This window comes from Anolis carolinensis, chromosome 4 (genome assembly GCF_035594765.1).
Source record: "Anolis carolinensis isolate JA03-04 chromosome 4, rAnoCar3.1.pri, whole genome shotgun sequence".
Classification (NCBI taxonomy): Eukaryota; Metazoa; Chordata; class Lepidosauria; order Squamata; family Dactyloidae; genus Anolis; species Anolis carolinensis.
Window position 1 is genome coordinate 14035187 of NC_085844.1, and position 26077 is coordinate 14061263.

At 40.7% G+C, this 26077-nt stretch overlaps 1 protein-coding gene across 1 annotated transcript in view; it reads right to left on the reverse strand.

Moving 5' to 3' along the window:
- The window catches only part of efr3a (EFR3 homolog A), an 87786-nt gene extending 62245 nt beyond the window's left edge, over window positions 1-25541 (reverse strand). Inside the window, exons 1-2 of the mRNA XM_062980022.1 lie at window positions 25267-25541; window positions 6946-7016 (exon numbers count right to left, since the gene is read on the reverse strand). Of these exons, the coding sequence (XP_062836092.1) occupies window positions 6946-6958 (13 nt within the window). The 5' untranslated portion in view covers window positions 6959-7016; window positions 25267-25541. The remainder of the gene's footprint in view (window positions 1-6945; window positions 7017-25266) is intronic.
- Between the last annotated feature and the right edge of the window lie 536 nt (window positions 25542-26077).

The following is a 26077-nucleotide window of genomic DNA, read 5'->3' on the forward strand; positions in this document are numbered from 1 at the left end:
TCCCCATTCCTTTCATAGACCCTTAAAGTAGTAACATTAGATTAATCAATAGTAGGATTCAAGGAACAGGCACAAATCATTTTTGGTAACTATAAATGTACAATTTCTGAAAAGTTTGAAGCCATAGCAAAAAGATTCACATTTTCTCCCTCTTTTTTTGAAATAAAACCTTTGAAATTCTTAGAAAGATTAGAATAAATATTGTATTAATAACCTTTAAAGTTGAAAGATCACAATTTTATTTGAGGAACATAACATTAATTATATATGTGATATAATACTATTTTTGTTTCACATAAAATTATCATGTCTGGCATCTAAATGTACAATTTTCATATAGCTATGATGGCATTTATTTCCCTTTCAAATAAATTACTTCTGATTCAAATGGAACAGCAAGGTCCTGAACTGTTAGAAAGTTCTTTGGAGCAGGCAAAACCCCATAAAATAGAAGAAAACATCAACATTAGTAAAATAGAACTAGCTGTGCCCGGCCACGCGTTGCTGTGGCGAAGTATGGTGGTATGGGAAATAAAGTATTGAGGAATTGTATATTGTATATTGATAATCTTATATTATCTGCTTAGAACTGGATTATATGAGGCCCCTTCTTCACAGCTGTATAAAATGCACACTGAAGTGGATTATATGGCAGTGTGGAGGCAAGATAATCCAGTGCAAAGCAGATAATATAAGATTATAAATAGGTTATATAGATGAGTGGAAGGGCCTTGAGTCTACACTGCCATATAATCCAGTGCAAATTAGATAATCTGTGGAAGAAGCCTAAGTGAGGCCTAAATCTGCCTGTCCCCTAACTGAACCCTGGCTGTCCCTTGGCTGAGTTGGTTGCTAGGAGACCAAGTGGGCAGAGATTAGCCCTCTAAACTGGCAGCAATTGGATAAAAACAATTATTGCTCTCCCTCTAATTAGGACTTTATTTTTCTTTTCTTTTTGTTGTATCAACCTAGAGGCATGGATGATGGGTTGTGTTGTCAAATTTCAAGGTTGGGGGGCCTATAGTTTTGTTGTTTTGTGGGTCGCCGTGATGCCATCACTCATTTATATATATATAGAATGATTTTGTCAAACAGAAATCGAGTATTCATTCCCATATAAGAACTGAAAACAGGAGGTCAAGACAAGGAGTCATAATGTCATGGTATATTGTATTCTTTTACATCGTTTTCACTATATGTATATGTTATATATGAAATGACAATGAATTTTGTATTTACACTTTGCTCTCTTCTCCAAAATATCTCATTATGTACATCTATCCAAATACAGGTATTGCAACAGCCCTAATACTTCTGGACCTAAGCATTTCAGATAAGGGATATTCCAACTGCATACTGAAGTTCCTAGACTCATGTCCAATTGTGTAGAGTTGTGATCATGAAACACGTTTAACAGATGTTCAGGCTCACTCCTAAAGGTTAATGGAGCAAGAATTCTAGTCAGATTTAATAATTTTTTGTTTGGCACAATACCTTTCTATCTCTCAGCAGTCATTTCCACTTGGACACTCAGGATGTTCAGTTAGCAGCAATATCCTCAGAAGCAAGCTGTGTCTGGAACAGCATGCCCACCCCTGCCTTGATGCTGGCCAGAGGCTAAATACTCAAAGTACAAAAAATGTTCATGCTTATTTGCACGTTTCTCTTTCTGTCTCTCTGTCTCCCTCTCACAGTTTCAAATACTATTTCAGAAATGAATTGCTGCCGCAGGGCTCTAATGTAATGGAAAACACCACCAAAGAGAGAAACAAAGACACCTGAACTCACTAATATGCAAAACAAATGAACAAATTCCTATACCAAATGTTTAATATAAACACTATATATTATATGTTGTGACTCAGCTGGAGTCTCAGAGTGACTCTGATGGAGATTGTGGGATTTAGGATCCAGTTGTTCAAGATGATGGGATTCAGGTTCAAGATGACTCTGATGGGAATTAGGGGATTCAGGTTCAAAGTATCCCTGCTGTGAGAGATGAGGAGCAGGGAGGCATTCCAACGGCAGGGAATGGTGTTGATGATACTGGAGATGATACCGAAGCTAGCCAAGTGCAAAGGGAGGACAGCTCCCATTTAGATAGCATGCAGACAGAGGCTGATGCTAACGAGCTGTCTGGCCTTGACGAAACCGAATCTCTGGATCGAGCTGGCCGTTTGGAATTTTGGGTTTGCAGGGGTGTTAGAATAGCAAACAAGAAAGAGGTCAGAGGCCAAAGAAATGCGTTCATGCTATGCAGGGAATATTAAAGGGTGTGCTGAGAGAGAAACCTTTGTCAAAAGCAATGTCTCGTTTGGGTCTAGAAGCAGCTCTTGCTTTCTCGGATTATCTTGCAGCTTTGTGTATTCACATTCATGGGACTTTGTCATGTATTAATGGAACCTTGTTTTATGCCTAATGTTTTCTTGGATTATCCTTTATAGCCTTGGTTCTGCAACAATCTTTTGGATCTTTACTTTTGCTTTTTAAGAACTATTTATTTCCTATTTCCTAATAAACTACAAAAGACTTCAACCTGTGTACAGCCTGGTGTGTTCAGCAAGGTGAAACTAACCTGAGGTGCGACATTATATTAGCTTCCGTTTTCAGAATATACTTATTTTATGTGTTTAGCACATTCATAAAACATCTTTCAGAAACAAGATTCCTCATTGAGGCTTGCAATATAAAAAAATCTCAAAAAAGACAATCAAAGCATCAGTTTAAGTGAAGTTCCAGTAAATAAAAAATAATCAGAAACTGGCCACACAGGAGGGTAATTTCACAAACCTGCAGCCACCAATAAAGCGATCACATCTAGATACCTGACAATCTTATGAAACCAGGTGGTGGACCATAAAGGAAGCCTGCTTGGACTGATCTTAAAGCACAAATTCCCTGGTTTTACATTATGTATCTGTAGTGATTTCAGTGAGGACCGTGGATAAGCAAGTCTGTGCCCACTGAGCCTTTGCTAAACCAGATCAGCTAGGACAGAGTACAAGTGCTCCAGGTTGAAGACAAAGATACAGAGGGTAGCTGTGAGTCTTTTGGGCTGTATGGCCATGTTCCAGAAGCTTTCTCTCCTGACGTTTCGCCCACATCTCTGGTTGTGAGGTATGTTGGAAACTAGACAAGAGAGTTTATATATCAGGGTGGGAGAAAGAAGTCTTGTCTGTTGGAGGCAGGTGTGGATGTTGTAATTAATCACCTTGATTTTATAAACTGTATACATTTATTAAAGAGTTAGATTTGATAGAGTTCAGGGTACAGCTGCTGCTAGATCCATCCCAAAGCTTCAAGCGACTTTGACGCTGCACAATTTTGAGCCACAGAATTTTTTTTTAAAAAAAGAAAAAACCCTATTGCTTGCTTGGAGTCCCTTTATTATCTATAAATCTTTGAGGAGGGGGCTGCCGTGGCTTGACAACATACCTGTTGCCTTGTGCACTGATTTATTATCTTCCACAGCAGTTTATTCTAGATATCTCTAGATATTTCAGTCTCAGCTAGTCTTTAAATAATATCAGAAGAGATAGCTGTTCTCTTGGACTCTTTCTTCTCCATCCATTCTTCTTTTTTGGTGCAGGAGACTAGGGCCCTAACTACACTGTGATATAATGCATTTTTAATCTGCATTGAACTGTATTATATGAGTCTACAGTGAACATATAATGGAGTTTCAGATATGGCCTTGTAGATGGGTCCTATCACGGCTACTTTGTTGAAAACCAATTTTCTGAGACATGCAACTTCCATTCCCGCCCACCTCCACCTTCAGCTGCATTTTCTTTATAGGTCTGATTTAGCTTGTAAGTTTACAGTCAATCTGAACATGATTAACCTCTCCAAGGTATCATGGATTGCTTTGTGTTTTTAAGTGTTTCATAAATGTTCTTACTAGTAGCCATCACCCAAACTTAGCAATAAGAGCTGCACCTTGGTAGTTTCAGTGGGGAAGATCTGACAATGTCTCACATGTACAATGGGGCTTCAGTATCAATGGGGGATTGGTTTTAAGATACCCCCTTCCCCCATGGATCCAAAAATGGAAATGCTTGAATCCCTATTCAAAATAGCATAGGGAAGCAGGGGAGGTAGTGGCAACCCCAGATGCCAGGTGTGCATCCTTCAGGTTCCACTAGCTGCCCACTACTTCATGTAGTTTCTACAAGGACATGGCAATTGACAGCAGTGGCACTTGTTTGTTCATTCATGAATGAATGGTAGTGCTGCTGCTGTCGGTTTTCATCTCCGTGCAGAAAATGCTTATCACCTGTGGACATACTGTGTAGGATCACATATTACATGAGGAATCAATTCCAGGACCCTTTGTGTAAAATAATATTCATGTATATGCTGAAATCTTATCCTTCTTACCTGAAATGAACAATGTCTTGGGCTTCTAACTGAAATATACCACAGAACCACACAGGAGGATCTAGCAATACACAGAGAAGTATTCTAGACCTGCAGCACAATTCTATGGCCAACTTCCAAAAAAACTTCTGAAGGAAACTTATGATAGAGTCACACTGGAGGCCCATAGAGAACACTAGGCATTGCTATGTTCTCCTGCCTGTTTCTATGGTAGTCCAAGCTTTTCACATATAACTGAAATCACATTCAACACACTTGCATAATAAGCAAACCTACTGCACATCCATGGTTGGTTGAAAAAGGGGATCATGATGTGGTTGACCACTGTATTTATATTTAATTGGAAGAATGAAGGATGCTATGGATGTTTGAGTTCTGACAGATTACAGCAAAGTATAGCATCCCAGTTCTCTATTTTCAGCGTTCTGCTTCTCTACGCAGTAGCAAATGCATAAAACCAGAAAGTAAGAACAAGGGCCAAGTGAGGGAAGAATTGCGTTGAAGAAAAACAGTTTGTATAAGGAAAGAAAATGTTGAAGCTCCCTGTGATTTCAAATTACGTTAAACATGTACGAAACATCATGTGTCATGTTCCAAAATATCTTTGACATATTCTGCTGGTACGATAGAATATTGAAATGAGACATAAAGAACAAGTAAGGAACACACAGTTTGGAAATAGTGCTTGTTCTCCATTGGGAAGTTTATTTGTGAGTCATAGCCTTTTGCTGCTCAATTGCTGCAATCTCCAAGAATTCTATATAAAGTTGGCTGAGCTGCTTGTTCAGGGTGAAAGATTAAGTCACCAGGTGAAGTCATCCAGCATGATGTTATTAAATAAACTATTAAATTCAATTTATTATCAGATTCCATTCATGAACCTTTGCTGTGTGGTTGTTGTGTGCTTTCAAGACATTTCCAACCTATGCTGACCCTAAGGGGAACCTATTCCAGGGTTTTCTCGGCAAGATTTGTTCAGAAGACATTTGTCATTGCCTTCCTCTGATGCTGACACAGTATGACTTGACCAAGGTTACATAATGGGTTTCATAGCAGTGAAGTGGGGATTCAAACCCTGTTCTGCAGATTCATAGGGCACTTCCAGACAGTGCCAAAATGTGGGTTTTAAAAGAAGGGCAAAAAATCCCAGGACCTGACAACAAGTCCACACACAGAGCTATCAGTGCCAAGTAATGCTCCCCTGCCATCCTCACATCTTACTTTGAAGTGAATCAAGATTGAGAGTGGATGAAGGATATCCACTAAGTTTTTTAAAAAACTTTTCTCAGAAATGCACTGGACATCATATGCACACATGAGAATATCTTAATGTACACACAAGCAGCTATTGTATTCGCTTTCCTCACCCAACTCTAAATTCGAGCCCTGTCTAATACTATCATATTATAAAGATCAAAAGAAAGGAGATTTCTCATTCCCTTGAGCCACCTGTGTGGCCTCATTTTATGACAGCCCGATCAACTGATTAGCTGTTTCAGGCCTTTAAAACTTGCACATGCACTAGAGCAGTCCACACAAGGAGAAGAAAAGAGAGCATGTGTTTTGCATGACTGCAGGGATATGTCATGCAAAAGTGCATGCCTTTTGGGCAGAACCAGTTTTTAAGTGCACCTTTTTAACATATGCCTTTCAGCTGTAAACCTAATTTTAGCCATGTGTAGAAGGGCCCATAGTCAAACACTCAAAACATTATAAAATTCCCCTTTAGTAGTTACCAAGAAGTCTCTGGAAAGCCATCAAATAGGACATGAGAGGAGTAACATTACTCTTGTTCTGTTGCACCTCCAACAACAGGCAATTCCGTGATATACTGCTTTGAAAATGTTGGCTTCCACAAAGTCACTGGGACTAAAAGCCATTAACTGGTAACCAAATCACCATCACCAAAACTCAAAAGAGTGGGACCAAACATATCACAAGATTTCAGCTCAAAGCTTTTCTTTGCTGTCGTGATATGTTTTCAAGTCATGGCTGGTTTTTTATGTTCAAGATTTTTTCAAAGGAGATTTATCTTTGGCATCTTCTGAGACGGGGAGTGTGCATCTTGCTCAGGAGTCCTTAGGACCCATTCAGAAAGGGCCCAAAATGCACGAGCTCTCACTCTTTTACCCGAGGCATCCAAACAATGCCTTAGGTAAAAGTGGAAGCGTTGTTGTGAATTATTTAAATACTCAATTAGACCCGGGTCTTCCTGAAAGGCCCGGTTCTAATGGAGTATGGGCCCTGTGGGGACAGACTATCGGGTGTCCAATTACATTAAAGGTGGCTTTTCTTATTTTTTTTAAAAAAATGCTGTAGCTTTCCTTGATTAGATTTTAAGTTTTCATGCTGCCTTTCATGCATCAAAAAGGCATGAAAAATTACTTTTACTCAGTTAATCACTCATTGGTAAGAAGCTGATGCGATTACTCAACCAAGTAAGAATTATTTCACCCAATGAAAACCCAACAGAAAAGCAAGTATTTCCAAATAGCAAGTTTATCTTAATAGTTCTTCAAAACAGACATGCATTGCATAAACCCCCACCCCACCCCCAACACTCACCTTTCCGAACCATGACTTTGAATCCAGCTACAGGTGTTATGCATGGAGTTTAATTGAGTTCAATGCCTTATCTGTGAAAAAGGAAGAAAATGAAAAAAGATTTCACTGAACAGTTAAATAAAGTGTATTTGGTACTGCAAAATCTGTCTAACAGGGATTGGTGAGGATAAGTCTGTCCAAGGTGAAGAAGAATCTTATATCAGTATTGGGAAGGGGACACTTTCTTCACCATATTTATGGCCAGAAGGCCAGATCAGGTCATTCAGAGCAGATAGGTAAACGCTATTCTCCAACACCTCAGAGCACTTCTACACAGGACTTAAACAGGTGTTGAAGTGGTTTTAAAAACCCGCTTCAGAGCAGGTTTAAGTCCACCCCCCCCCAAAAAAATACCTGAGCTTTCCCAGAGAGGGGAAAAACAATCAGGATGGCATGCAACCACCCCAAAGCCCCCCAAAATAAGCTCTTAAAAGTTTTAAAAACTTACCCGGCCACCATTACCTCCCTCCTTATACCCAGGAGGGGGTGGATTGAGGAGGAAATATTCCTCTTTGTGCCCCTCCATCTCCTGACATATCATTTTCTCATGCTAGGAGGTTGTGAGGAGGAAGATAATGATGGCCGGGTAAGGTTTTTAAAAAAATTTAAAGGCTTATTTTGGGGTTTGGGGTGGGCGCTCTGTTGGTTTTTTTGGGCTCCTGGAGCTCAAAATATTGAGATGGCTGTATGGATCGGACCCAGGGATTGCGTGACACGGTCCCTGGGCCCAATCCATACAGGGCTTACACCTGGTTTTTAATTACACCAGGTGTTTAATTAATTTGGAACAAAGTAGGGAAACCCTGCTTTGTTCTGAATTAATTCACTTTTACTGGAGGCATTGTTTGGGCATTACGGTAAAACCGAGGCAGGACTTAGTATTAAGGTCTGTCTGGATGGGTCCTCACTCACCCACCTTGTGCTATCCATGCTTCTCTGCTTGTCCACAGCAACTATCTCATTCTATTTATTGGTAGGACCGTGCTAGAGTCTGATGTCCACTTTCTGTGACAGGGAGTTTTGGTCCAGATGTAGGACACATGCAATTCAGATCTGGATATTATGAGAGTATTATAAAAAGGCATCACCAAACCTAACAGCAGATGGGGACCAGGGGCCCTAATGATATTGCTAGATTCCAGTTCCCATTCACTCTACCCAGCATGGCTAATGGGGGATAATTATGGGAGTTGTAGCCCAACAGCATCTAGTGGGCCACATTTTACCCACCCATACTTTAATAACGACAAGGCTGAGGACTGAGGAATCAGAAGCCGTTTTTAGTTCACTATTACAGTAGTCGCATTTCTATCATCGCTTTCCTCCAAGGAGCTCAAGTCTACGTACATGGTTCTCCTCAAAGCAACCAGGAAAAATCACTCTATCAAACAAATAAGGGGTGTAAGTGGCCCCAGGCCACCCAAGAAAGCTCACAGCCCATTATAAACCAGAAATTGGACCTCCCAAGTGACAGTACAACACCTTCACCATTATAACACACTAGCTGTATTAACTGTCTCTATGCTTAGCCTATCACATGTTGAGTTCCTCCAGTGAAACCTTCCCTCATTTCTCTTGGCATCTAAAGCTAATAAGGAAATAAGCCAATTTTCTACAACACATTCGTTTTTGGTAATCTTACAAACCCATAGCTGTGTACAGAAATGTAATGAAACCATCTTAGTGAATTGCAAAGTTGCACATTTGAACACTTCAAGCTGTAGATGTAGAATCTGTGAATATGGAGGGCCAGCTGTATAATATTCCTCTAAATGCTTTTTCAAAGAAGCTCACATCAACAAGATAGGTTCTTTCTTCTTTAAGTATTATCATTAGCAATCAGCTTCTAATGGCAGGGTGCAAAGAAGAAACAGAAAAGAAAGAGGCCAGCAAGGTTATTCTCAGCTCTTAAAACCAATTAAGCACAGGTTAAGAAGGTATCAGTTTGACTTTTAGATCTGAAGCTAAATGAGAAGGCCAGACAGTTGAAAAGAGCAACCTTTTCAGTATGTGTAAACACATGCAAAAAAGAGAGAGAACTAAAATAGCAAGGGCTGAGAAGATGAGTTTCCAGGGCCCCTCCATACGGTCCTATATCCCAGAATATCAAGGCAGAACATCTCACAATATCTACTTTGAACTGGGTTATCTGAATTTACACTGCCGTTGAATTCAGACTTGAAGCAAACACAGCTTTGTTAGGCCAGGTGTTATATGTAGTATAGATAGTACCCCAAAATCTATAAACTGAAAACTGAGGAAGAGAAGGCATATGTGAAAGCTATCTGATCAGTCGGTTTGCAAAGCTTCAAAAGTGAGCGACCCCCTTTGTGGTATCTGCCTGCCATAAATATTCAAACTTTGGGTTGCCACCAGGCCTGTCATACTATTCAAATATTCATAATATTCCAGAGGTACTCTGCAAGCTCCTGAGTATCCGTAACTGTCTGTGAATAGGCTCTTACTTGATTAAAACCTCCTGCTTGGTGTGCATCTGTACTGTAGAATTAAAGCAGGATACATTCCTGCTTGGACTGTGGTTATGTGAAATCGCATATATGAGCAAACACCATTAAATTATATCATGTCTGGTTCCAGAATACCATACAGTTGTATTGGAGAATCTAGAGGTTCTTAGAAAAACATCCTAGGAGACTTGTGTTGCAGAATCTAAAGATTCCTAGAGGAGTATCCTCTCTAAAAGTCTTCCAACACAACTCTGTGTTAATTTCTTGGGGAAGAATATAATAATGTTGCTTGGAGAACCTAGAAAATACCCAGGTGATGCCTAACTTTTCCCCCATTGGTTAAGTGAAACCATGGTTATGTGTTCCATAGTTACAAGGGTCTTACTATCAAAGAGCCCTTGCATGGTAAAAAACCAAGTTCATCATCTTTGGTCCTCAAAATGTTCTGAATTCCACCTTCCAGAATCTCTGGGCATTGCTTGTGCTTACTGGGCTGGGGCTTCTTGGGGGTGGAGGTTTAAAATATCTGCACATCCACTGGTAAAGAAGGTTCTGGGCCACTGTCTATAGCTATGACACAATTTACACACAATGTGGGGCAGAACAATTGGACTTTGCCCTATGTTAAATGATATTGTGCCCCAGCTCCTGTGCTCTCATCCAACATGACAGTGCTGGGAAAGATTGGTAATGATGGATAAGTTGTCTTTCTGGGAAGCTTGTCTGGTATTATAAATGATCTCACCAAAGAATGCTTTGTACATTTCCAATCAACTCCAGAGTTCTCATTACTTACTGTCAAATAATTTTTAAACTAGGTTTCTGACTTCTTACAGAATGAGCCTTTGCACTAAATTTATCTCAGAGATGACAGGGCTTTTACCAGTACAATGGCTAATTGCCTGAAATAACGGCGTACAGGAAAAGTAACCTCTGACAGAATGAATCCGATTGAATTAAGGACCAAGGCCATGTGGAGGGAAAAGGGCTACATCTGACTCTTTCAAAGAAACTCACAAAACTTTCCCGTAACTCAGAATTGAGATATTTGGGAAGGATCACCTCTCAACTCTATCATTTCCAAGGCTCATTTTGTGAGGATGCAAATGAAGGCATTATTGCTGTCCTCTCCCATTGTGCTCTCTTCACCATAGTGATGCTTCTGGATTATTTGAATATCTGGGTAGGAAAATGTTGTGGTGACTCTTTGGTACTTCTCCTCTGAAGAAGCATGGATAAAGTAGAAGGGTTTAGTAATTTCTTTAGGTTCTACTGAGACAGCCTAAGCTCTCAATCTAAGGAGATTGTTCCTTTTTTTATAAGAATTAAGGTAGAGTAGCCACATTAATCCATGAACAAGTCAAGTAGTTTTTTTGGTCAATTTTGACTAAAATTTTAAGACTTATGCATGAGTATAAATGGGACCTTTTGTATATCATATTTGACTGTACTGCTTTACTGGGAGAAAATTAAGGTTACATCACCACCACCACCACCATCTTCTACTTAAGACATCTGGGTGATGCTCTCACTTCACTGAACAAAGAATGTTTGGACACTGTTTTGATAAACCAACTTGATTTGTTGAGTCATATTAAATGGTCTCTTAAACTGGTTACTGCTGTCTAGTCAATTCATCCTTTCCACTTAAGGGAATATCTGAAGAAAGTAGAACATGTCCAGATGAGGTCAAGTATGCCTAAAACTAAAGAAGGGAAGAATGAGTAGAAATATGTCAGTCATTATTAAATTTCAGGAAGACTATCATGTAGAAAACGAGCAAGCTTCTTTCCTGCTCCCTCCATCCATTGGTCTAATCCAGGGGTCCCCAAACTAAGGCCCGGGGGCCGGATGCGGCCCTCCAAGGTCATTTACCTGGCCCCCGCCTTCCGTTTTATAATATAATATTTTTATATCAGTTTTAATAATATAATATATTATATATACATATAATATTGATAAAAAATATTATAATGTTATACAATATAATACTAATAATAATACCATATAATAATATTAAATTATATGTTATATATTACATATAATATTACAGTATAGTGGTATAGTTCAATGTATAGTAATATATAATGCTAATATTGTGCTATGCTAATAATATAATATATTGTATGTAGATACAGGTGCTCTGAGTCCCCTTTGGGGTGAGAAGGGTGGGATATAAATGTAGTAAATAAATGTAGTAAATAAATAAAGGAATAATTTTAGACTCAGACTCGCCCAAAGTCTGACATGACTTGAAGGCACACAACAACAACAACAACAACAACAACAGCAACAACACTCCTAATTAACTTGACTATCTCATTGGCCAGAAGCAGGTCCACACTTTCCATTGAAATCCTGATAGATTTATGTTGGTTAAAATTGTTTTCATTTTTAAATATTGTATTTTTCTTTCATTGTTGTTGTTGTTTTGCACTACAAATAAGACATGTGCAGTGTGCATAGGAATTTGTTCTTTTTTTTTTCAAATGATAATTCGGCCCCTCAAAAGTTTGAAGGATTGTGGACCGGCCCTCTGCTTTAAAAGTTTGAGGACCCCTGGTCTAATCCATCGAACCTGAATTAATGGATTTCAGTTACACAAATAGGAAATTCTGACTAAACATTTGGAAGAACTACTGACAGTAAGATATGTTAGATAGTGGAAATGAAAACCTCACAAAGCTGTGATTTCTCATGTGTCATGGATTTTTAAAGAGAAGTTGGATAGTAACCTCCCAGGAGTAAATTCCTGAAAAGGCTGGGGAAGTAGACTACGTGGTTCCTAGGGAACTTTCCAAAACTATAACTCCATTGGTGTAGCATTACAACAATTCCAAAGCTTGGAAATTTTCACTCTTTTTATTACAAATCCCATCCAACATATCCAGTGACCTTATCTGGGAGCCATAGTCTAAGCTCTGCCTTGCACCCTGCTTTTAATCACTTCAAGAGAGAAAGAGGTTATGATTTGAAACCAAATGTCCAGAAAGATATAATTTAGCCCACACATCCCCTACACACAGGGATCACGTCTGATACCATCACTTATATAAAGCAAGGTTCCATAAATACCATTAAATGTGAACACGGAACAGTGAAGACAATAAGTGCCTTCAAGTTCTCTTAGTAGAATATCATACAGACACAAGTCAAAAATACAGCAGAATAAAATGATGGCAGGGTAAGAAGTATTAGACTGGTTTTTTTTTAAAAAAACGAGACAAGCCTCCAAACACGTTCCCTTTGTCTAATATGCATGTAATATTAATAGGGAGTATTATGACATTGTTGTCATGACAACCCCCACAAGTTTGATGTGAGGATTTCATCACACAATCAAAGCAGAAGGGATGTAAAAAAATAATAGCTATTTTGTTGGCAAACAATGTTCAATTTTCATTCCATAGGACAATGTAATGGACATGCAATACATTTTTTTAGACTTAATTTTAAAAACTTTAAAAAGATGTCTATTGACCTGAATTATGACTTTTCTTATTTCCTAAAGTAAAGGTAAAGGTTTCCCCTTGACATTAATGCTAGTCGTCTCCGACTCTGGGGGTTGGTGCTCATCTCCATTTCTAAGCTGAAGAGCCGGTGTTGTCCGTAGACATCTCCAAGGTCATGTGGCCGGCATGATTGCATGGAGCACCGTTACCATCCTGTCGGAGCGGTACCTACTGATCTACTCACATTTGCATGTTTTTGAACTGCTATTTTGGCAGAAGCTAGGGCTAACAGCGGGAGCTCACCATGTTCCCCGGATTCAAACCACCGACCTATCAGTCAACAAGTTCAGCAACTCAGTGGTTTAACACATTGCGCCACTGGGGGCTCCTAGTTAGAAAAAAACCAAAGACTTCTTCAAATATTTAGAGGTCTGGTAGTGGTAGGATTGTGTGCAACCTATTGTATGACCCCTTTATTCATAGGCTTAATATCCACAGTTTCATTTAACTACAATACAAAAATTATAATCCACAAAAATGTTTGCAGTGTTTTCAAAGGCCCCTTCCATGCAGCTGTATAAAATCCACATTGAACTGCATTATATGGCAGCGTGGATTCAGATAATCCAGTTCAAAACAGTTATTGTGGATTATCTGCCTTGATATTCTGAGTTATATGGCTATGTGGAAGGCCCTGAGTCCTCCAGTGCTATTCTATGGCATACTTCTATCCCAAATTGAGACAAAACCATGGATTTGCTACTATTGATGCTTTCAGTTATCAACAAGGGGTCTTGGATTGTATTCTCCCAAAATATGTAGTTTGCACTGTATTCTTTCACTTTTCAATTGAGTAATTGAACTAAGCCTAGGACCAAGGGGGAAAGTTGGAGGAGGAGAGAAGAACCGGACAACTTTAAAAGCAATGGGAAAATGGGATAACAAGGGAGTAATGGGGGCTGACACTGCAAATTGGGACAATTGTAGGATACATCATTGGCCCCTTTTGCATTGTCCTTATATGCCAGGATCTAAACCAGGTTATCTGCTATGAACTGGATTATATGAATCTCCACTGTCATATAATCTGAGATAAACAGATAATCTGGGATTTTTTAAAATCTGGGATCAGATCCCGGGATATAAGGGCAGTATAGAAGGAGCCATTCTTGTAACTTCTCCTATCAGGCTACTTGCATTCATCATATATCAGAACTTGATAATAAAAAGCCAGTAATGAAAGACTACATCAAGACAAAATTAAATGTAAGCAGCAGATTGTCAATATGTTATATACAATTTTCTAGTTATATAAAACTGTCATAAGGTTTTCTGGAGAGAAAAACAAATAATTTTTCCTCTCCACAAATGTATTATTGGACTCGCTGAAGATTGCATTCAACAGCTGTCATCCACCAGCTTTTGCATCCCACACTAAATTCAAATTATTTATTACTGAGGATTTTTTTTAAAAAAACAAAACCTCAGAGATTTATCAAAATACTAGAATTACTTCGAAATACAGACACTATGGAACAGTAGTTCTCAACCTTCCTAATGCTGCGACCTCTTAATACAGCTCCTCATGTTGTGGTGACCCCCAACCATAAAATGATTTTTGTTGCTACTTCACAAATATAAGTTTGCTACTGTTATGAATCCTAATGTGCAGGGTGTGTTTTCATTTACTGAACCTAATTTGACAGAAATATCCAATACGCACAAATTTGAATATTGGTGGGGTTGGGGGCAGGGTTGATTTTGTCATTTGGGAGTTGTAGTTGCTGGGATTTATAGTTAACCTACAATCAAAGAGCACTCTGAACCCAGCTCACAATGGATCTGCACCAAAATTGGCACACGACCTACATGTCCAACATTGAATACTGGTAGGGTTGTGGAGGCTGTTTTTGAATTCTTAGGGTTGTAGTTCACCAACATTCAAAGAACACTCTGTACCAAACTGGTGATGGAACTAGTAAACTTGCCACACATATCCAACATGCTAAACTTTGAATACTGGTGGGGTTTCGAAGGGACTGATCTCAAAGGTTGGGAGTTATTGCCCACCCACATCGACAGAGCAAAAAGGTTTTTTGTTTGTTTGTTTGTTGTTGTTTTTTTTTTGGGGGGGGGTGATCCAACATGATGGTAATTGTAGTTCTCCCTGCATCCAGTTACAGGAGCAGGAGGGCTTTTGATGGGAGGATTTGTCCTCTGTTTCCAAAAAGGATGAGAAGGAGAGCTCTTCTCTGCCAAAGGGGTTCCTAAGACCATTAGAAATATGTGTTTTCTGATGGTCTTTGGTGACCCCTCTGACACTCCCTTGTGACCCCTCCCCAGGGGTCCGGACCCCCAGATTGAGAAACACTGCTGTAGGAACATAATACAGTGGACCTTGATATCCACTGGGGTTTGGTTCAGGATGATCTAATCCTATTATTTACAATGGGGTAGCAAAATGGTGCTCCTTATATAAAATAGTAAAATTAAGATTTCTTTTATGATATTTTATTTTAATATTTTGAATTTGTGGATGGACAAAATCCATGGATATGGAGGGTTGACTGGAGGAAGGCATGAAAATAACAGACTATCTTTTTTTAGGCCCCAATCTGGACTAAATGCATGCATAAAATTCTGCAATCTGGCAATTTTAATCTCTAAACTTCTCTGATAGCTTATCAAATCAACCAAATTTCCACACTGATTCTTTCTCTTTCTACATAGCACTGAAGCCCTGAGGACTAATAGCTTGAAGGACATTTTTTTTAAAAAAAAAAAACTCTAAGAAAGCTGAATTCATCCAACAGTTCTATTATACTCCTTCCATTTCCTTTAGTAGAAGCACTAAAGAAACAACTCTCAAGAACAAATATCCTTAAGATAAGGAGACCATATTGATGGAGCAAAAGAGGTCTCTCCTGCATCCTGATCAGCAGTTATGACATCATAAGATGGATTTAATACAGTACAACTCCTGTATTCATGGAATCAGCACTTGTGGTTTCACTTACACGCGTCTAACAAAATATATTCTCTCGAGGCATTTTGTAGATTTTCCAGGAAATTCTATAGTATGCTTCCACCCGACATTGACTATATAGTCACGCTATAGAACCTAGCAATGCCTAGTGAAGTTTTTCTCTAGGTATTTTCTAGGTCCTCCAGAGTGACTCTAGGGGCAACTTCTGGTTGAAGCTGTTCTTTCAATAGGATTCGCTATTATCCATGGTTTCGCAGATCCATGCAAAGTCCTGGGATTAATCCTCATAGATACAGGGGTCATACAAGGGCCCCTTCCATAGAGCAGAATAAAATCCTACATTAATTGCTTTGAACTGGGTTATATGGCAGTGTGGACTCAGATAACCCAGTTCAAAGCATATATTGTGGGATTTTCTGCCTTGATATTCTGAGTTATATGGCTGTGTGGAAGGGCTCTATATATGTTCTTGATGCTCCCCATGACTGAAACAAAACTGCAAATTTCATTCTCACTAGATGACCCTAGGTAAGTCACACTTTGTCCGGATCACAGGAAGGCAAAGGCAACCTACTGTGCACAAATCTTGCCAGGAAAACTCCATGATAGGTTCACCTTAGGGTCACTATAAATTGGAAATGACTTGAAGGCACACAGCAACAACCAGAAAGTTGTTTACTTGCTATCTACCTCAAATTAATGCAGCCACCCTTTAAATTGTTGCGATTTTAAAACTCATGAAATTATTACATTAATATATACACATTTATCAGTTTAGATGATCTGTGTGTGTGTCTATATACAGCTATATAAATAGCTGGGTTTGCAACAGGTAAGGAACCAGCTGTTTGTCTCTGTGTGTATCAGAAGGTATTTTGCATGTGCCCTTCATAATTCACGAGGAGCTTCTGATTTTGTGATAGGTTATTTATATCCACATTGAAACTTCAAATGCAAAGTTACGCATAGCATAGCATCCCAGCAAACAGTGAAAGCTTTGCTCTGCTCAGGTGAAATCATTACAAACACATCAGCACATGGACATCATGTTCACATTGAGAAGTGCTCTTCAAATGTTTCCATTCACATCTTTATGGCAAAGGTTTCTCTGGTGAGAGCTGATACTATGCCTATCCTGAAGAGTGTGAAACAACAGGTTCCCTTGATAGGAATCAGAGAACCCTTGAGCTCGAATGAGTCAATGTCCCTGTCATGCAGGAAAGGGACTCCTAAAATATGCCCATCCAACTTCTGTTTGAAGACCTTCAAAGAAGGAGTCTGCCACCCTCTGATGCTGTCCATTCCACTATCACTTTCCTAATGATGAGAGAAATTCACTTTTTTATAACAGGAATCTGCCCATGTTCTAGTATGGGGAGCATCAGAAGACCAGCTTGCTCCATCTTCGAAATTAAATCCCTTCAGCTATTTCAGTGTAACTATAATGTCACCTCTCAGTCTTTGCTTCTCCAAGCTAAACATACTCAAATCCCTGAGCCATAAGGTCTAGTTTCCAGAACTCTGATCATCTAGGTTCCCCACTGTCATGATGTATTCAAGATTGTCAGTATTGTTCTTGGCACACTGGGTTGGACTGGAAGGTCCTTGTGGTCTCTTCCTACTTGAGGAATCTATGATCTATGTCCTTTTTAAAACACAGTGCCATGAACCAGATTGGTTTTGAACTTCCATATCTTGCATGTGTTTATACCTCAGCTCCCAGAATCTATCATTGTTGGCCATGATGACAATGGTTTTAGGATCACAGACTTGGAAGAGACCAAAAAAAAATCATTCCATCCAGTCCCCTGAATATTTAAGCATAGCTATGAAGGATAAAATGGAGCCCCAGTAGCGAAGTGTGTTAAAGCACTGAGCTGCTGAACTTGCAGACCGAAAGGTCCCAGGTTCAAATCCTGGGAGCGGAATGAGAGCCCGCTGTTAGCTCCAGCTTCTGCCAACATAGCAGTTCAAAAACATGCCAATGTGAGTAGATCAATAGGTACCGCTCCGGTGGGAAGGTAACAGCGCTCCATGCAGTCATGCCGGCCACATGACCTTGGAGGTGTCTACGGACAATGCCGGCTCTTCGGCTTAGAAATGGAGATGAGCACCAACCCCCCAGAGTCAGACATGACTGGACTTAACGTCAGGGAAAACCTTTACCTATGAAGGATAAAAGGTTGAGAACCTGTAATGGTGTCTAAGTCAGATGGGAACTATTTCCCCTCCAGATGTTCAAAACTACAACTTCCTTCAGCCACAGTCAGCCCTGACAATAAGAAAGGAATTAAGGGAGTCAAAGGCAGAAGCATCTTCATGCATGGCTGAGATATAGACCTCAAGTTCAACCACTCATACTGTTAAATAGTAGGATGGGCAAGATCACTAGATGAAGCCTTGGGTGTGTTGATGAGTAAATATAGTTTGCCACTACTTTAAATGCCCAGACTCAATGCTATGGAATCATAGCAGTTGCAATTTTATGAGGTCTCCTCTGCCAAAGAGTGCTGGTTCATCACTAAACAACAACTCCCAGGATTCTGCAGCTTTTAGTCATGGCAGTTAAAGTGGTGTCAAATGGGATTAATTTAACAGGGCAGAAACTCTCTTGGAGAACTTCTGCTAAAATATCCCGGTTATGTTTAACATCTTTATTTATGACTTAGATGAAGGGTTAGAAGGCACGATCATCAAGTTTACAGGCAACACCAAATTGAGAGGAATAGCCAATACTCCAGAAGACAGGAGCAGAATACAAAATGATCTTAACAGATTAGAGAGATGGGCTGAAACTAACAAAATGAAGTTCAACAGGGACAAATGTAAGATACTCCACTTTAGGCAGAAAAAATGAAATGTAAAGATACAGAATGGAGGACGCCTGGCTCAACAGCAGTACATGTGAAAAAGATCTTGGAGTCCTCATGGGCAATAAGTTAAACATGAGCCAACAGTGTAATACGGCGGCAAAAAAGCAAATGGTATTTTGGTCTGCATAAATAGTACAGTGTCTAGATCCAGGGAAGTCATGCTCCCCCTCTATTCTGCCTTGGTCACACCACACTTGGAAGCACACTGTGTCCAATTCTGGGCACTGCAGTTGAAGGGAGATGTTGACAAGCTGAAATGTGTCCAGAGGAGAGAGACTCAAATAATCAAGGGTCTGGAGAACAAGCCCTATAAGGAGCAGCTTAAAGAGCTGGGCATGTTTAGCCTGCAGAAGAGAAGGCTGAGAGGAGACATGATGAGGGCCATGTATAAATATGTGAGGGGAAGTCATAGGGAGGAGGGAGCAAGCTTATTTTCTGCTGCCCTGGAGACTAGGATGTGGAACAATGGCTTCAAACTTCATGAAAGGAGATTCCACCTAAATATTAGGAAGAACTTCCTCACTATGAGAGCTGTTCAGCAGTGGAACTCTCTGCCCCGGAGTGTGGTGGAGGCTCCTTCTTTGAAGGCTTTTAAGCCGAGGCCAGATGGCCATCCGTGGGGGGGGGGGGGGGCTTTGAATGCGATTTTCCTGCTTCTTGGCAGGGGTTTGGACTGGATGGCCTGTGGGGTCTCTTCCAACTCTATGATTCAATCCAACAGAAAGCTGTATGGCCTGACTCACAATTTGAGGCATTTGACACAGAAATTGTATTTTGATTTCTGTGCAGCAGTTTGTAATCAATGTTCTGGCTAGCAATTTCTGACTATTTCACATAAATACTGGTGTAACGGCTAAATGATTTAAAATTGCTCTTCCTACAGAGCTATGCTGAATGCTAAAAGTTAAATATTTAATATTCCATTGGATTTTCATTTCAATGCATGGATCATCTAATGAGTTGCTATTAGAGTTTTAAAATACTTTCTTCTCAAATGGGTTCACATTGACTACGCCTTTTAAAAACAGCAGCTCACAAGCTGAGTCAACCTCCTTTAAAATTAAGGAAGAATCATTGCACTATTCAAAGTGAATCATTACCCTATTCAAATAGACACCCAAACTAATAATACAACAACCACAGGAGTGCATGGCTTTTTATTACTTATTGTCATCCTATTCTTTTGTCAGTAAAGAACAGACTGAATCATTACAAAACATAGATTCAATTTTCAACTATAGAGGGTGTCCATAAAGTTTATTTACCATTCGAATGATAAATGATGAAGAGACTTGATGGACACCCTGTATATTATACATGCAAAGACAGCATGACTGTGATGATCATTTGTAGGAGGTAGAATATATCACTTGTGAAGAGTCAGCATGATGTAGATTAGACAGTAGATTGCTGGACTGGCATATGGAAAAAAAGGCTCAAGTGTCTACTGGGCTTTGAAAATTCACCCCACATTTGCTGGGGCTAGGATGCTTCTACAGAAGTCAACCATAGGGTAAAGGTAAAGGTTTCCCCTGACGTTAAGTCCAGTCGTGTCCGACTCTGGGGGTTGGTGCTCATCTACATTTCTAAGCCGAAGAGCCGGCGTTGTCTGTAGGCACCTCCAAGGTTATGTGGCCAGCATGACTGCATGGAATGCCGTTACCTTCCTGTCGGGGTGGTACATATTGATCTACTCACATTTGCATGTTTTCGAACTGCTAGGTTGGCAGAAGCTGGAGCTAACAGTGGGCGCTCACTCCGCTCCCCAGATTTGAACCTGGGACCTTTTGGTCTGCAAGTTCAGCAGCTCAGCACTTTAACACATTGAACCACTGGAGGCTCCAAAGTCAACCATAGAATTGTACTATATGACTCTATGGTCAGCTTCTACAGAAGTTAACCATAGAATCGCAGTAAAAAACCTACAAATGTCTAGGAGGACCTAGCGATTCCTATAAAGCATATTAAACAAATCTGCAAAAAAAAAATCAAACTTGCAAAAGTAAAACCCAAAGATGTGTGGGGCTGACTGTAACTTTAAAATACAGTAGAGTCTCACTTATCCAAGCCTTGCTTATCCAAGCTTCTGGATAATCCAAGCCATTTTTGTAGTCAATGTTTTCAATATATTGTGATATTTTGGTGCTAAATTTGTAAATACAGTAATTACAACATAACATTACTGCATATTGAACTACTTTTTCTGTCAAATTTGTTGTAGAACATGATGTTTTGGTGCTTAATTTGTAAAATCATAACCTAATTTGATGTTTAATAGACTTTTCCTTAATCCCTCATTATTATCCAAGATATTCGCTTATCCAAGCTTCTGCCGGCCCGTTTAGCTTGGATAAGTGAGACTTTACTGTATATAGTAAATATTATGAACTGCTGTGAGAAAGACATAAATTAATCTATTTTTATAAGTGAATGAGGGGTTGCTCTCATTTTCTCTTTAGTTTACTGTCTGCTTGTTTGCAGAGGGCAAACAAAGTTGGTTCCCAGTGGGAATATACAATTTTTTTCTCTCCAAGGTTACTAGGACATTTCATGAGAATTGGCTTCCTACCACAGCAAGGATTTATAAAAGCACAGACCAAAAGACTCTCTAGGACCAAAAGGAAGAATTGTCCCTATGCCAACACTCCAAGGGGATGTGCCTGGATTCCTTCCACTTTCCCCAACTGGTCACAGTATTTGTGTTTGGGATATCCTCCACTGCATTCAAATGTTCTTCTACAAAGCTTAAGCCATTGCTATTTTCTTGATATTCCCCTTTGACAACAACTCCATGAGGTAGATTAGGCTGACAGAGAAGTGACCAACCCAAAATCATCCAGCAATCTTTGAACCCAAGTCTCTCCAGTCTAAGTCATACAGCCTCCAGATTAGAGCATATGTACTTTGTTACATTAAAATATGACTATTATGATGTGGGTCAAGCTTATTAGATCAGGTGGCTTAGGGAGCTGTGGCTCAATGCAGTGAAGTCCTGGGAGTTGCAGTTTAGCAAAGCACTAGCACTCTTTGGCACAGAAGGCAAAAGGCCTTATAAAACTACAACTCCCAAGATTCAATTTCATTGAGCTGTGGTAGTTAGTGGTGACAAACTGCATTCATTCCACTGTGCAGATGCAGTATAGAGATTCCTACATCGATTTTTTTTCTCATGGAAAAAAGTGTTATTACAGTATTCATGGTTTTTCCACTTTTATGGGGGTCTTGCCTTGACCCCAGAAAACGTGGAAGGCTGATTGCACTGTTTTCAAAAATTCTCAAAGACCGGAGGATCCCTGTGCAAAATCCAGACTGTACTACATGTGTCTGAACATGCGTTTCCATCTAAAATTATCCTCAGGCATTTGCCCACCATTATTCCATCTTCTTTGATGTAAGACCAATTAGAGGATGGGAGAGAAAGAATGCAGGTACAAAAATAAAACTATTTGAACAACTGCATGATGTTTTTTTTTCCCTGTTTCCTTCTCTCCTCCTAAACAATCCTGTTAGTTCAAATCCAGAGGGAGAGTAGAAAAAGCTTCAGTTCTTGCATAACAGGCTGCGTTTTACATCCCCTCCCATCAACTTCAACCACGGGGCTGCAAACGCTTGCTGGCAGTGAAGCATGGAAGTCTACAGAAGGAGGAAAGCAAGGAAAACAGATGTGCTGGGAACTGAGGAACGAACAGGATTAACCGCTCTAAGGTGATCAGCAAAGGATTTCCTTCCTTCAATCCCAGGCCAGCGATGAGGTTCGCAAAGGCCAAGGTTACAGGGCTATAACCCATCCGGGTGGGAAAGGAGGACATTGACTCTCCCAATAAATGTTCTCTCACTCCTCAAATTTCTAGCATTGCAGTAGCTCAGTAGTTGAGCATTCGGATGCATCCAAAGATACAAGTAAGGTGCTTAAGGGAATGCGAACACAGCAAACAGAACAATAGTTTAGGGTGCATCTACACCAGGCCTGGGCAAACTTTAGCCCTCCAGGTGCTTTGGACTTCAACTCCCACAATTCCTAACAGCCGATAGGCTGTTAGGAATTGTGGGAGTTGAAGTCCAAAACACCTGGAGGGCCAAAGTTTGCCCAGGCCTGATCTACACTCATGCAGTTTCACCCCACTTTACCTGCCATGGCGCAATGCTATGGAGTGGTGGGCTTGTAGTTCCACAAGTTCTCATTGCCAGAGTGCCGGTGCTTCACCAAATGACAACTCCCAGGATGCCACAGCATTGAGCCATGGCAGTTAAAATGTAGCTGAACTGTATTAATTATACAGTACATGCACTGTCCATTATGCAAGGAATTTGTGGATCCAGTGAGCATTTTATTTAAGAAGCCTATATCCACTTTGGGGTGCAACACCCACCTTTTATTTTCATTTCTACCACCACTACCCCAGCTCCTGCCAACCTAGCAGTTCGAAAACATGCAAATGTGAGTAGATCAATAGGAATTGCTCTGGCAGGAAGGTAACGGCGCTCCATGCAGTCATGCCGGCCACATGACCTTGGAGGTGTCTATGGACAATGTCGGCTCTTCATCTTAGAAATGGAGATGAGCACCAACCAACCCCCAGAGTCGGTCACGACTGGACTTAACGTCAGGAGAAACCTTTACCTTTACTTACCACCACTACATCCCACTACAATGCACACAACAGTGGTTTGGCTGCAGTAATCACAGAAGGGGGAGTATTTGAAGGGAATGGGCTCTGTGTATGTTCAGAGGAGAACTTATTCTCTCCAGAAAGCAATCTCTGCACCCTCCTGAAAAGCATACCTAAATCCCAGGAATAAAATGTAACCAGTATCAGGGGATGCATTTTCACTGTAGAATGAATGCAAATGGATGCCACTTTCACTGCCATATCTCAATGCAAAGGAATCCTGGGATTTGTAGTATAGTGAGGCACTAGTAGTTATTAAAAATATTGTGGATGGGTGCAGAATAGGTGGCTCTGGAAGGTGAAGGTAAAAGTTTTCCCCTGACATTAAGTCTAGTCGTGTCCATCTCTGGGGGTTGGTGCTCACCTCTATTTTTAAGCTGAAGAGCCAATGTTGTCCATAGACACCTCTTAGGTTATGTGGCTGGCATGACTGCATGGAGCACTGTTACCTTCTCGCCAGAGCAGTATCTATTGATCTACTCACATTTGCATGTTTTCGAACTGCTAGGTTGGCAGTAGCTGGGGCTAACAGCGGGAGCTCACCTCGCTCCCTGTATTTGAACCGCCGACCTCTTGGTCAGCAAGTTCAGCAGCTCAGTGGTTTAATCTGCTGTGGTGGGAGATGGCCTAGGAATCTCAGAGAGTGGAGACTCTGTGTTGTCGAAGGCTTTCATGGCCAGGATCACAGGGTTGTTGTATGTCTTTTGGGCTGTGTGGCCATGTTCCAGAAGTATTCTCTCCTGATGTTTTGCCCACATCTATGGCAGGCATCCTCAGAGGTTGTGAGGCATGGATAAACTAGGCAAGGAAGGTAAATATATATCTGTAGAGAGTCCAGGGTGTGACAAGAGTCCTTTGTCAGTTGGAAGACAGCGTGAATGTTGCAGATATCCAATGCTAACTAGGGTGATTATCTGCAACATTCACGCTGGCTTCCAACTGACAAAGGACTCTTGTCACACCCTGGACTCTCTACAGCAGGGGTCCTCAAACTTTCAAAGCAGAGGGCCGGTCCACAACCCTTCAGACTGTAGAGGGGCCAAATTATCAATGGTATAAAATATTATAAAACTGAGGGCAGGGGCCAGGTAAATGACCTTGGAGGGCTGCATCCGGCCCCCAGACCTTAATTTGGGGACCCTTGCACTATACTGTAATATTATATGTAATATATAACATATAATTAATATTATTATATGGGATTAGTATTATATTGTATAACATTATGATATTATTATCAATATTATAGGTATATACAATATATTATTAAAATGATATAAAATATTATATTATAAAACTGAGTGTGGGGGGCAGGTAAATGACCTTGGAGGGCCACATCCAGCCCCCGGTCCTTAGTTTGGGGACCCCTGCTCTACCTTCCTTGCCTAGTTTCTCCATGCCTCACAACCTCTGAGAATGCCTGCAATAGATGTGGGCGGAACGTCAGGAGGGAATACTTCTGGAACATGGCCACACAGCCCGAAAGACATACAACAACCCAGTGGAGACTCTATTTCAGAGGAAAGGGCTGGCACAGCCACCTCTGAGGTATTCCTTGCCGAAGAGAACCCTACGAAATCAGCATGGTCACCATCACTCCATTCAAAGGGAGGGATGCACACTTGCATGGATTGCAAAAGCCAAGGGGAATCCAATGCAATCCTGGTCCCCATCCTTTTGGGTCAAGGGATGCTCTTGCTCAGCCTGCGCCTCCAACCCAGTCCACGGTCTCCAGCCACCAAGCTAAAAGAAGGCAAGACCTAGTTCTTCCTTCCTGGGCTCTCCTTCTCCCGTCTGGCTCCCCTCCTCGCGCATCGCCCCCGCCGCCCTCACCTGCCGCCTCGATCCCGGATCGCCTCCACCATCGCCTCCATCTTAAGCCCGGCCGGCCCTATTAAAGGCTTCTCCGGAGCGCTGTGCCTTCTGGGGGATGTAGTTTCCTTTCTCCCCTCCCCGCACAGAAGCTCTGGCTCTGCCTCCCCCCCGGGAAAGGGATTGGGCGCCGCGGAGGACGGTGGCCACAATTGTCGGGTTGGTTGGGGCAGAGAAACCGGCCAAGGACCAAAGAAGATCAAAGAGATGCCTTCCTCTTCCTCCTCTTCTTCTTCCTCCTTTTTCCCCTTCCATTTCCCCTTCCTTCCTTCTTCCTCTACTTTCTCTTTCTCTTCTTCTTTCTCTTCCGTTTTTCCCCCTCTTCTTTTTCCTCCTCTAACTCTTTTCTTCCTCTTCTTCTTTCTCCGCCTCCCACTCCTCTTTTTTTGTTTCCTCTTTCTCCCTCTTCTTCTTTGTTCCCAAGATATATTTTAGCCAGAATGAGTGTGAGCACTGGAAACAATGAATCATTGCCAAATACATGTCCAGATACATTGTACTCCCTTGTCTTTGCATACACGGAGGTCACATTCAGAAGAATGTGCAGAGCAACCCTTACCTAGAAGTCTGGAATACACCCAAAGTCTGGAGTGGCTGAGATAGTGGCACCTTTGTTTTCTCATGCTTTGATGTGCACAAGATTGCTAACTTCAGAAAGCATACTACACACCTGCTATTTATTTATTTATTTATTTATTTATTTATTTATTTATTTATTTATTTATTTATATTTATTACAATACTTATATCCCGTCCTTCTCACCCATGGGGG